At 45.7% G+C, this 11627-nt stretch overlaps 1 protein-coding gene and 1 non-coding gene across 2 annotated transcripts; one reads left to right on the top strand and one right to left on the bottom strand.

Annotated features, from left to right (window-relative positions):
- Nucleotides 1–3174: 3174 nt before the first annotated feature.
- Nucleotides 3175–3248, bottom strand: TRNAN-GUU. Its single transcript has one exon. It is a non-coding gene; the product is annotated as a tRNA-Asn (tRNA).
- A 1424-nt stretch (nt 3249–4672) lies between these two features.
- LOC101776771 (probable cytokinin riboside 5'-monophosphate phosphoribohydrolase LOGL3) lies at nt 4673–6589 on the top strand. Its single transcript, XM_004987159.2, has 5 exons — nt 4673–4789; nt 5280–5374; nt 5913–6052; nt 6174–6244; nt 6324–6589. Exons 1-5 carry the CDS (start codon nt 4673–4675, stop codon nt 6528–6530), a joined length of 630 nt encoding a protein of 209 aa, XP_004987216.1. The 3' UTR covers nt 6531–6589.
- The last annotated feature ends 5038 nt before the right edge of the window (nt 6590–11627 follow it).

The following is an 11627-nucleotide window of genomic DNA, read 5'->3' on the forward strand; positions in this document are numbered from 1 at the left end:
TTCCCCCTAATTATTTTTTAAAAAACTAACATGTGGTGATATTGTACCTAGACGTGGGCCAGGCTGAGCACAGACTGGGCCAAAAAAACCTAGTTTTTTCGAGCCGAAACAATCCCACCCACGCCGTCCTATGACCGGCTACAGGTCTGTTTTTTGGACCAGGCTCGGTCGGGCCTAAGTCGAGCTTGGGCTTCCCGCTATTTTTCAGTGAGAATATTTCATTAAATAGTTCGGGTTGGGTTTGGATCGAGAAAAAAAATTTAGGACTTCATTTGCTCCGTCAAACCCATCCCATTAATACTATCTTCTGATTACTGGGACAACCAATCAATGCTTTGATAATTCAGAAGAGAAGGCAACACTTTGTTGTCATATATGTGGCTAGATGTCCTATCATATTTTATTTACATTTAAATATTTGTATTTGTTTGATTTCATAGATATAATCTTGAGTCAAATTATTTACTACTACTGGAGGGAGAATCGACTTATTATACCTTGAGCCCAAAAAATAAACAATTTTTTAACAGCCGGGAGGTTTCCACACATAAAATATGCACATATATGGTGCTGGGATTCAAACCTGGGACCTCAAGACTCACATGACCATCTCATCTACACATCATGTGTGATTGACAAAGAGATGTTTTTTTGGAAGTAACCTATGGATGATCTTTTAGTGCTGGGTGGTGTTGTGATCTGGTACTAAATGGCATCCGGGGACTCCAAATTTGACCTACTCTAATTCCATGCATTATTACCGACTCAAAATTCATCTGGTACTAGCGTCATCAACGAAATGTCGATTTTATAGTAGTGTATGGATGCCCTTAATTAGCTAGAGTTCAAGTTTGTTTACTTATATTTATACGTCAAACATATTTACGAATGCCTTTAGTCAGCTAGAGTCCATGTTCTATTTGACACGATGAATGACTCTTTATGTTTATGATTCGGCACGACTGAATCAAACGGGGAAAGGAAGTGAGTTTGGAATCAGACACTGCCTATAGGCCCGTACCATCATGATGCTTGATACACGTGGTTAAAAAATGCTATTATAGATGGAAGGTCATGTGTTTTCGGTTCCGTGGGAACATGGAAATCTAGTCAAGAAAGACACATTTCCAGTTGGGAAAAGAAATTATTATTTTAAAATCATATAATTATATATATTTGTTAGTCATATTTGATATGGATTTTTTTATTTGTTTAGACTGTTAGATCTTCATAAAATCGAACGGTCCATATTATTCTCTTTTTTGATTAATGTGGCAATTTTTAGGATCGATAGATCTTTATAAAATTTAACGGTGTATATTCTTCTCTTTTTTGGATTAACGTGGGAATTTCTAGACCCTTTCAGCGAACATGGTGTTTCGTTTAACACTATTGTATTAAGATAATAATAGATTGTTCTGTTTGACATTGCGAAGGAAGAGTATTTGATTGAAAAATAGCTGCTGATTTTAATTAGGATGATCCAAACATCTGGCACACTAGTGCTGTACGTATTGCGTGCGCCGTCTTGAGCAAAACATGCGCATGTAGAGTGTCGTGCACACTCGTCGGGGAAGAAGGCCGGCCGCCGCCGACGAGCTCCGGTCAGCCTGGAACGGAATGGATGCACGCCTGCCTGCTACCCGTTGCCGTCGCCTGTTGGGCCTGACGCGCTTCACATGCAAAGCGATGATGAATAAGCCGACTGGCCCAAACGGCCCAAGCCTAACACGACTTCAAAGTTCAAACCCAGGCCGACTTTTTTAGTTTCATCACTCCATGATGTAAAAAAAAAGCATTTGGTGAGCCAAAGTTTCTACATAAAAAGATCATCAGTTGCTTACTGGAACAAATGGAATGTTGTCAACCAGAACATCAATCTATCTGTACAGATTGCATATGCATCTCAGTAATTGCCTTACATATGCCACTGCTAGTCGACTAGTAAGGAATCATTCTTGCATACTTTCTAACAATCCTAGTTGATTTTAAGCAAGTACAAAATAATTTATTGCGGTTGCCTAAATATATGCCGAACCAACATGCAATTGATTACTGTACGGTGCCAAGCAGAAGCCTCTGTGCATGTAGTCTGTAGCCTATAGATCTTTTATCGAACAAAAATGAAACATTTTTTTTAAACGAAGCGGTAGGAGAGCTGTCTATTATATTAAAAAGGAGGTGCCCCGATGGGAAAAAAAGATATGTACAAAATTTAAGAAGTAAAGGTAAAAGCTATTCCTCTCTAGACTAAAACGCTCTATTCACAATCACAATCACTCTGGGAAGTCGACTCGCCCGGTCGCCGGCACCACCCCACGGCGGGTGCTCAAGCTCACCGCCTCCGTCTTCTCCCCGCCCGCCACCGCCAAGCCAAGTCATGGGCGCGCCCACCCTGTGGAGGAGCTCAAGCTCGCCCAGTTGCACTTGGGGCCCCGGTCGCGCCGTGCGGAGCAGCTCCTGCGCCCGCCTGCCGGTGGGAGCTCGCCCTCCTTCTCTGCGTCGGATGGTCTGGAGCGACGACACGGGACGGCGTGCAACGGCGCACACAGGGGATGACCCCATCCGCCACATTTGGTGGGATGGGGCATCCCGCATCTGGAGGGTATATTCCATTCAGGGGATGTCCCGTCCCACCTGTTGTCCAACCAAACATAAGGATGAAGTGGGATCGTTTCATCCCGCCCACTTGGTCCCTGCAACCAAACATACACTAAGATCTAGCATCCCGCTGACAACATCTTAAAGAGAAATGATTGCTCGCAGCTTACCGCAGCTAGCACAAACTTTTATTTTGATGAAATAAAAAATAGAAATTATTAGTACACTATTAGTACACATCCGAAAGAGTGGGCTTGTTGGTCCATTTTTGAGATTAACAAAGTCACACATGCACATTACCGTCAACTTAAATCCTTGAGCGAATCTAGAAGAATGCGACACACGTGCTTAGTTAGGAGTCAAACCTGAGTGGACGGGTTCCGCCGTAACGAACCTATCCATCAGAGTTATGCTCAGTTCGTGACTTCTTTTCTCTTAAAGCTATGACAAACAATAATTTCTATTGAAAAAGTTTCAACATTTGTATCATTTACATTTACAACACTGCCCTTCCTTCTGTATTTAAAAAGTACATGTTTCATTATTCTTTGATATTTTTATCACACTAGAAATCGCTAGAAGGAGGGCTCGAACCTCCGACCTTGTGGTTAACAGCCACACGCTCTGGCCAACTGAGCTATTCCAGCTTGTTGTATGCAGGGTGGAAACTACTATATTAATACGACTTCTATATAATCACATTGACTGCACTCCTAGCATCGTGTTACGTGGATATGTGACTGCACACTAGCTTTTACCATTTTCTTTAGACAAAAGCATAGTAGGAGGACCAGGTTGATCAATACGAGGGGTTGAGTAATGTAACATACAGAGTGCATAAAGACTAAAAAAAATACGTGCTTAGAGCATCTCTGGAAGAAGTGACATATGCCTCGCAGTTGTTACTTTTATGGTTTTACCAAAAAAAGGGGGGGGGGAGCGAAAATAGGTTCACCAGCAGACTCCTCATCGGCCATCGTTGTGGAATTGCTAGCCCATCACTTGCTGTTAGGAGGATGGGCCCGTAGCATACTTTCCAGGATTTGTGATGTAGTGGTATTTGCCATTTGTTGTCAGCAACGCACGCCTGTTTCCATTTTTTTTCAGCAATCAAATATTATAGCTTATATTGTCTTATAATTTGTGGACGCGTTTGGGGTTTTGTAATTAAAAAAAAAGTGGGCCGCCTACGAATGCATCAGCATCTTTATTCCGGCCCAGTTTCTTCCAAGTACCGCGGCCCACGAGGCCATTCGGCTTCTTTTTCTTCTTCGATGGCACTCGAAAGCAACGAAGTGTTGGCAGGTGGTGGGCATGGATGCGGTGGGTGGTATCCCTGCCCTCCAGGTGTTTGCTGGTGATTGTTATGTCTGAATGATGGATTATATAATTGATCGAATGAGGTTCAATTGAATGCCCTCCCTATTTGCAGAGTATTTAGAAAGAGCAAAAGAAAAGCTCAGAGATATGTCATGTTTATGGGTTCGATCGGCGTCTCTACTGCTTTCTACCTGTTGGTTCGGACAAGGTATTATACGGGTCTTGTTCGGTTCAACCACTCGGAATGAGATTTATCCCGCACGAATTGATTTGACCTCGTTTAAAATCCAACCTATCTCAAAGAGCACATATGGATGGTTGTGGACCTACAGTGCACCACTTAAGAAGTTTAAGAATCCAAAAATGCATTTTAGGAGTCTATTGACCTGAATGATACAACAATACAAGTTTAAGGACTGTCTGTGCATGTTACTCATTTCACTATATATATACACTTAGATATACACTATATCTAGATGCATAGTAAAAATTATGAATCTAGAAAAGTATAATTTGGAACGGAGGGGTAGCATATACATATAGTGAACCTGATAAATTAAATTTGAGAAGACCTCACTTGCATTATGCATAAATATATAGCAAAATCAATAAATCCAACCTTCTCTCTCCAACCTTCTTTTCTTATATAAAGTGGCCGGCGGCATGCGACGGGCCTTCCTCCTCTCATCACCTCACCACGCCACCACAAGATCGAAGAACAAATTAATTAAGAAGGAAGCAAAGCAAGGCGATGACGACGACGACGAGCCGCAGCAGCCGCTTCAAGAGGATTTGCGTCTTCTGCGGCAGCAGCACCGGCAACAAGACCACCGACCGCGACGCCGCCATCGACCTCGCCCAGCACCTGGTGCGCGCTTCAAATTCAGTAAAGCTTTCTTAAACCGAAAATAAATCTATATTATACTTGTGTTCTGATGTGCGTACTAGCTGGAGTGATTAGTTTGTGTAAGGCTGCCTGATTGGTTGTCGATCTGCATTCCGTAGTCTGTAATTAGGTTATGTGGAACCAACCAATTACGTCCGTAGCGATCTGACACACCATCGAATGATCAATTGTCGATGGTGGGAGCGAGAGGCAGCTAGCTTAAATAGTTCATTTCTCAAGTCTTCTTACTACAAGATTATTACTAACTTTTTTTCAACAGTTTGTTTGCAAGTGGCCAATGTTTTTTTTTTAGTATGTTAGCTTAGATAACTATCTATTGAAACCGTAGGGCAGATACAAATTGTAGTAGAAAAATTATTGGCCCCTCGTGCATATAAGAAGTGTATATTAAATGTGCATACATACAAGTTATTAAATGTGCACACAATTTGCATATGCATGTATTATCCAGGTGTGGAGGGACATCGACCTTGTGTACGGGGGAGGCAGCATAGGGCTCATGGGCCTTGTCTCGCAGGCCGTCTACCACGGCGGCAGGCATCGGGTACACACAAATTAGTCCATTCTAAATTGTAGATCGTTTTGACTTTCCTAATTTATAAACCTACGCTATATTTAAATGCATAATAATATATATGAATAAAAAAAGCTAAAACGAGAGTAATAAGCATCGTGGATCTATCTAATTCTGCTTGTTGTATACATGCATATGCTTCTGTGAACGACATTGATGATCTATATCTGCAGGGTACTGTGCTGACAACTTTTCTTTATTTCAGTGCACCTGTGTGGCCGTAGATAAGATAGCAGGCATCCCGCTACAGTAGGTTTTGCGTGCACATGTTTGTGATGCATGCTGCTTTGTGCTTGTGCTGCAGCCAAGCTACCAGCATCAATGCGTATGCACTTGACAGTAGTGTGGCAGTGATGGATCGGCCATATATGCCCATTATATATGATCTGATGGCTAGCTGCATGTCAAGTCTGCACCTCATCTGCATCCGCATGCACACACCAATGCAATTACAATTAAGCTAGTCATGTCATTTTGTTCTTGGATTGGATTGGTCCTCCTCCCTGCTTGCGCATGCATGCCGCTAATGCTGATGCTGGGTGCATGGCAGGTGAGCGGCGATACTTGGGGGGAGGTGAGCCCGGTGGCGGACATGCACCAGAGGAAGGCAGAGATGGCCACCCACTCCGACGCCTTCATAGCCCTGCCTGGTATCATGTTTCACATGCTAGGAAATTCATGTTGGAGCTGGTATTTTTTTAAGAAGAAAAGGCTAATACTATAAGCCTATTATTTGTGGTATATGATTTGAGGTACTATATTATATTTCAGGAGGATACGGAACTCTGGAAGAGCTGCTTGAAGTGATCACCTGGGCACAGTTAGGCATCCATCGTAAGCCGGTAATAACAATTAAGAGACAAAGATTATTGTTTTTTATTCCTGATTCTATTGCTGATAAGATGTGTGTAGGTGCTGCAGGTTGAGCTGGTGAATGTTGATGGGTACTACGACTCCCTGCTGGCATTCATCGAGCAGGCGGTGGAGGAAGGGTTCATCAGCCCCAGCGCTGGGTGCATCATCGTCTCGGCTCCCACGCCAAAGGAGCTCATGGACAAGCTCGAGGACTACGTGCCCTACTACGACCGAGTTGCGTCCGGGCTCAAATGGGAGTCGGCAAGCAGCTAGCGTGCGTTGTCTCTCGGCGGCATGAGGCAACAGCCTGCATGCTGCCGTGCTGCGGCTGCGCAGAGAATAATGAAATGAATTGAAGAAGAAGATTAAACTGATCGATGAAGTTCATCGATCTATATATGAAGCTTATTATTATTTAGTAAGCAGTGTGTGTCCTAGCTGCCGTAGTAAGGCTCTAGCAAGTACCAGCTAGCGTACCTTCTTAGCTCAATAATTAATTAAGCTTCTTAGTTTAATTTCTGCAGTATGATCGAGTTTCTTCAGTAGTATGACTCCAATAGTATGAGGTCAACTTACTTTTTTTTTAATGTTCCACGGAGGGGGAGAGAATCCCCACCTGATTCATTGAAATGGCCCATAACGGCCAGCATGATAGAGTTTTACAGGTGCTTTACATCATGATGTTTACATTGCTGTAGAAAACAAATTACAACACCATGCATCGCATATAGAGGTTTCTAAATTGTACTCCAGATGACCTTACAATTTGGAACGGAGAAAATACTAAGAATACATGTTTTGTTTTTTGAACAGCTAGCTAACTCCTGTTGAGTGCAGTGATTGCTGCATGCTGTACCGCTATAGTCACATAATACTCCGGAGTTGAGCGCCCAGAGGCAGACCCGGCCCATATATTATGCCGGTTGAAGTTGATTGAGGCCCCATTTGGTTTCCGCACCTAAAGTTTAGTCCCTATCATATGGATTAAACTTTAGCTAAGGAACCAAACGTCCCCTGAATTCAGTTTCATCAAATTCCAATGTTCCATGTGTTGTCGACTCGATTACCTGTATGCATTTCTCTGATTATCTGTCTGCATTTCTCTGCTCGTGTGTTTGCTGATAGACCACCACGGACGGGCGAAAAAAACGAGAAGCCCATTCTCCTTTCTTGAGGGGCCCATATTTTTTCTTTCGAGAAAGTGAGGAGCCCATCCATAAGACATGTTTTTTGGACCACCGAGAAAGGCCGCGGGACCATGGAAATTCGGCCCAGCAGCATAGCCATAGGAGGGATCAATTCATGATGCCCGGGCCAGCAGTTTAGACTTGAGCAGTTAATACGTTCTGTATGTACAGTGCAGCAGAATCGTATGATTCAATGAATGCCATTGCTTGCTGGTTGACTAGGAGTACAGAACCTGCTACTGGTGCTTGCTGTCTGCTCTGCTGCCTGCCTGGGCTGCCTGTTGTGTTCATCACCCGATCCATTGCCCCGCTGACTAGCTGCTTATGCATTCATTGGCTGCCTGCTTGTGCATCGACTCGAAGGGAGCAATCGCTGAAAGGGAAATGAGGATATATTCCGGTGATCTGCAGTGGCAATACAATGCAAGGCCAACCCAAGACCATGGATGGAGCAGGCAGGCTTGCTGCATCCACGTAGGTTGCTGCAAACAGCCATCTGCTGCTGCTGCTACTCCGACCCCAACCTATATACGTACTTCATTCACTACGCGGATGCATATACATATACACACTCAGTTCAACATCTATCAGTAAGAAACCACTGATACTCTCTTATGTGTATTAGTCATCTCCTCGGACTCACAAATCATTTTTTTTAAAAAAATATAAGGTTCTCTTAGATACTAAAAGGAAATGAAGCACCATGCCGACAGTGCCATGGTTCTTTTTTTCCTTCTTTTCCTACTATAGAGTAAGAAGTAAGAACTGGGCATTCCATGCATCTTATCATTGGGATCAATAATCAAACTGCGCGCGCGCGTCGTGCATGGGGGCAAGGCAAGCTTGCATGTGCATTCAGGTAGCAGGGGAATGTCTGTTCCTGTTCTGTTCCAAAGGCAAGACTCCAAAGCAAGCATTGGTGAATGGTGACACGACCGCCCCGCACCTCATGGAGCTGTGGGAGGCATGTCATGTCCGTCGCTTTCGTCAAATCAGCCGCACACCATGGTGCAAAGGAGTAGCATTATTTTTTACAGCATCCCATTCCCTTCCAAAGTACTCCTCCTCCTGTTCTTTTTCCATTGGAAGCTAAGCTAAGGGCGGGGTTAGTTTGATTATTAGATACTGTTTGGTTGGAGTAAGGAAGCGCAAACGTAAAGGGACTGTTTACGTTACAGATCATCACTATCTTATTATTCTTGGAGCTGCCGACCCGACCGAGGTCGTATGGGACGAGGAAGAAGAAGCAGCAGCAGCAGCTTTCCCCTTTCTGCACTGCACGCACACCAGCGCAGGGGGATGGTAATCGGGGGCATGTGCGGCCCTGCTTCTTTTGTGGCGTGCCGCATAAGATAATGTTAATTTCACGCATCCGCGCGTGCATGGATCGATCAACGTAACCTAACTACCCTAATTATTTTAGCTACTTGTTGGCTTTGGGGTCAGCTTGCTTGTTTATCTATCGACTGATGACAGAAGATTAGCTTATCCCTGTCTCTGAGGCTGCCATTAGATTAGCTCAAGAGCGCGTCTTTGCTTCAAGATGAATGCAATGCGGATGGATCGATCGTCACCGAGCATGCCTGCGATGAGATGAAGCAGATGCAGACCATATCTTCATTCTTTTGCAAGCCAACCAGCGGCGAAAATTAAACGGACACCAATCGATAATCCGACGGAGGGCCTCTCTGCAATTAATGCAATCAGAGGCTTGTAACGAATTATTATCACATTTTATTACAATGCTAAAAGATAAAAAGGGTAAAACATGGTCACACAAATACAACAACGTTCGCCCATAACTTGGACAGTAATCCTTGCCACTTGCCATAGGCAAATAGGCATGCGGCAATAATGTGGTAGGAACCCCAAGGATAGATGTAGAAAAAGTAAGGCCATGTTTAGTTACTCCCAACTCCCAACTTTGACACTATGCAAAAAGAAGATTCCCCATCACATCAAACTTGCGGTACATGCATGGAGTACTAAATGTAGATGAAATTAAAAACTAATTGCACAGTTTTGTTGTATTTTGCGAGACGAATCTTTTGAGCCTAATTAGTCAATATTTGGACAATAATTCACAAATACAAACGAAACGCTACAGTGTGCTACAGTGCTGTAACAGTAATTTGGCACCTCCCAAATTCCCCAACTAAACAAGGCCTAAAGCAGCAAGCATTGACGCTGCTTGTTCCTCCTGTACTACTACTAGCTTGGTGAAATTGGACATGTTGAAAATCTGTAGTAGAGGGAAAGATGTTGTACTACTACTAGCTCATTGATATCACATACGGATCGAGTACACCGTACCTGGATGGCCGGCCGGCAGCAGACATGCACAAGTGTACCTCCCAGTCCTTTCCTTCGCTTCCCATTCACTACTGCTCCTCATCAAGTGGCAGGGGCCAGGGGAACAGTGCCGCGTGGGCGTGGCCCACCTCGCAGTGCCCCGCTACAAAGCCTAGCAACCTCCATCACCCATGCGCTACATGCTGCGTAGATTTGCTCACATCGACCTAATCTACGCATGCGCTACATGCTGTGCAGATTAGCTTACCTGTTACTCGCTCCCGTTTCAAAAATTATATATATTTGATTAAAATTATAGGGAGAATCACCAAAATTTATACTATGAAAATGTATTTAATAAAAAAATTAATAGTGATTATTTGGTATCATGAATATTAGTACTTTATGTATAAATTTGATCAAACTTGAAATGTTTTAACTCTTCAAAAAATTAGAATGAATCGGAACGGAGGGAGTACTACCTTGGACAACCGTCAGTAGAGCGAGGCCGCATCAATGCCTTTGCTTAGATGAAAATCAAGCTTTAACCTACGTATACTAGTGGTAAATTAATGTTAATACCATATAAAAATACGGCGACGACACTGTACTCCAGTTGCAACTGTAGCAACGCTTTTCACGGTGCACGCTGGCGTGAACGGGAAAAGGAAAAAGGCACCGTTTGGGAGCAAGCGAACCAACGCCCCGGGGTAAAACCGTAAAAAAAAAGGAGGCCAGGCTTTCTTTTCACTGCCACAGCCCGCAGGCCGCAGGACAGCAGCGAGCGTGCCGTCCGCCCACCCACTACTCCACAGTAGAAAAGAAAAACGCTGGCCCCACGGAAGCTGCACGCGCGGTGGCCCGCACGTCGGTGTCGGTGCCACAGCCCGCAACGGAACGGGGGAGGCCGTCGTTACCTGCGACGGAACGGACAAATCCCATGCGCCGAGTCCACCAACGGCGCCGCGGGACCACCACGCTCCTCGGCGCTGGAACGCCGCGCCCACGCAAGGCTCCCCTTCAACGGGGGGGCATTCCCGTCATTCCGGCGCTGATTTGAGCGCGGCCCCCACCCACCCCACCCGCGCGCCCGCCGCTCCTCGATGCCCGCGTCCGGTTCCCGGCCGTGCGGGACCCGCACCGGCCCCCACGTACACCGAGCCTTTCGTACGCCCTGTGGACCCCGCCTGTCTCCGTCTCCAACTCCCGTGGGCCCCGCGCCGATTCAATCAGCCGGAAAGCTTAGCGCAATCACGCGGCACCGGGCCCCGCCCGCCCGGCGCACCTGCACCGGGGGCACCGGCTCGTCCTCGTCCTCTTCCTCCTCCTCTACCTCTCTCCTCTCTCTACCATATGTTTGGTTTTGGAAGTGAAATGGTTGGTTCAACCCATCTCATATTTGACGAGGAGGGTTGAGTTTATTCTAGTTTATTAACGATGTTAGCAAACAACTGTCAGTGGGCCCACATGTCATCCGCAAGGCCCACCTGTCATCCACCTTTTATTTCACTTCCTTCCTTAACGCATTCTCTTTCCACTCGCCACCCCGCTCTCCCCTCGCCCGGCCGCCTGCACGGCTCTTCCTTTGCCGGCCAGCTCCTCCCGTCGCGCCTCGACGCCGTGCCTGCCCGCTCACGCCGCGCTTCCACGCCGTGCCCGATCGGCTCCTCTACGCCGCAGCCACGAGCTCCTGCTATGCCGGTCGGCGCCTCGACACGCGACGGCCATGTCCTTGCTTCACCTGCACCCCCGCTGACGGAGTGAGACGGCGTGCGTGGGAGCCAACTGGGTCGGCATGGTCTGCCCATTTTAGGTAGCGTTTGGTTTTGGGACGATGTGGGTTGGAGCCGACCACGGTGTGTCGCTGTAACTGCCAGAACTCTGCCTGATC

The sequence above is a fragment of the Setaria italica genome, chromosome IX, assembly GCF_000263155.2.
Source record: "Setaria italica strain Yugu1 chromosome IX, Setaria_italica_v2.0, whole genome shotgun sequence".
NCBI classification, from domain to species: Eukaryota; Viridiplantae; Streptophyta; class Magnoliopsida; order Poales; family Poaceae; genus Setaria; species Setaria italica.

Coding starts and splice junctions, on each gene's coding strand:
- LOC101776771 (XM_004987159.2), top strand. CDS start 4,673: ATGACGACGACGACGAGCCGCAGCAGCCGCTTCAAGAGGATTTGCGTC. Junction 4,790..5,279: donor TCGACCTCGCCCAGCACCTG/GTGCGCGCTTCA, acceptor TGTATTATCCAG/GTGTGGAGGGACATCGACCT. Junction 6,053..6,173: donor CGCCTTCATAGCCCTGCCTG/GTATCATGTTTC, acceptor ATTATATTTCAG/GAGGATACGGAACTCTGGAA.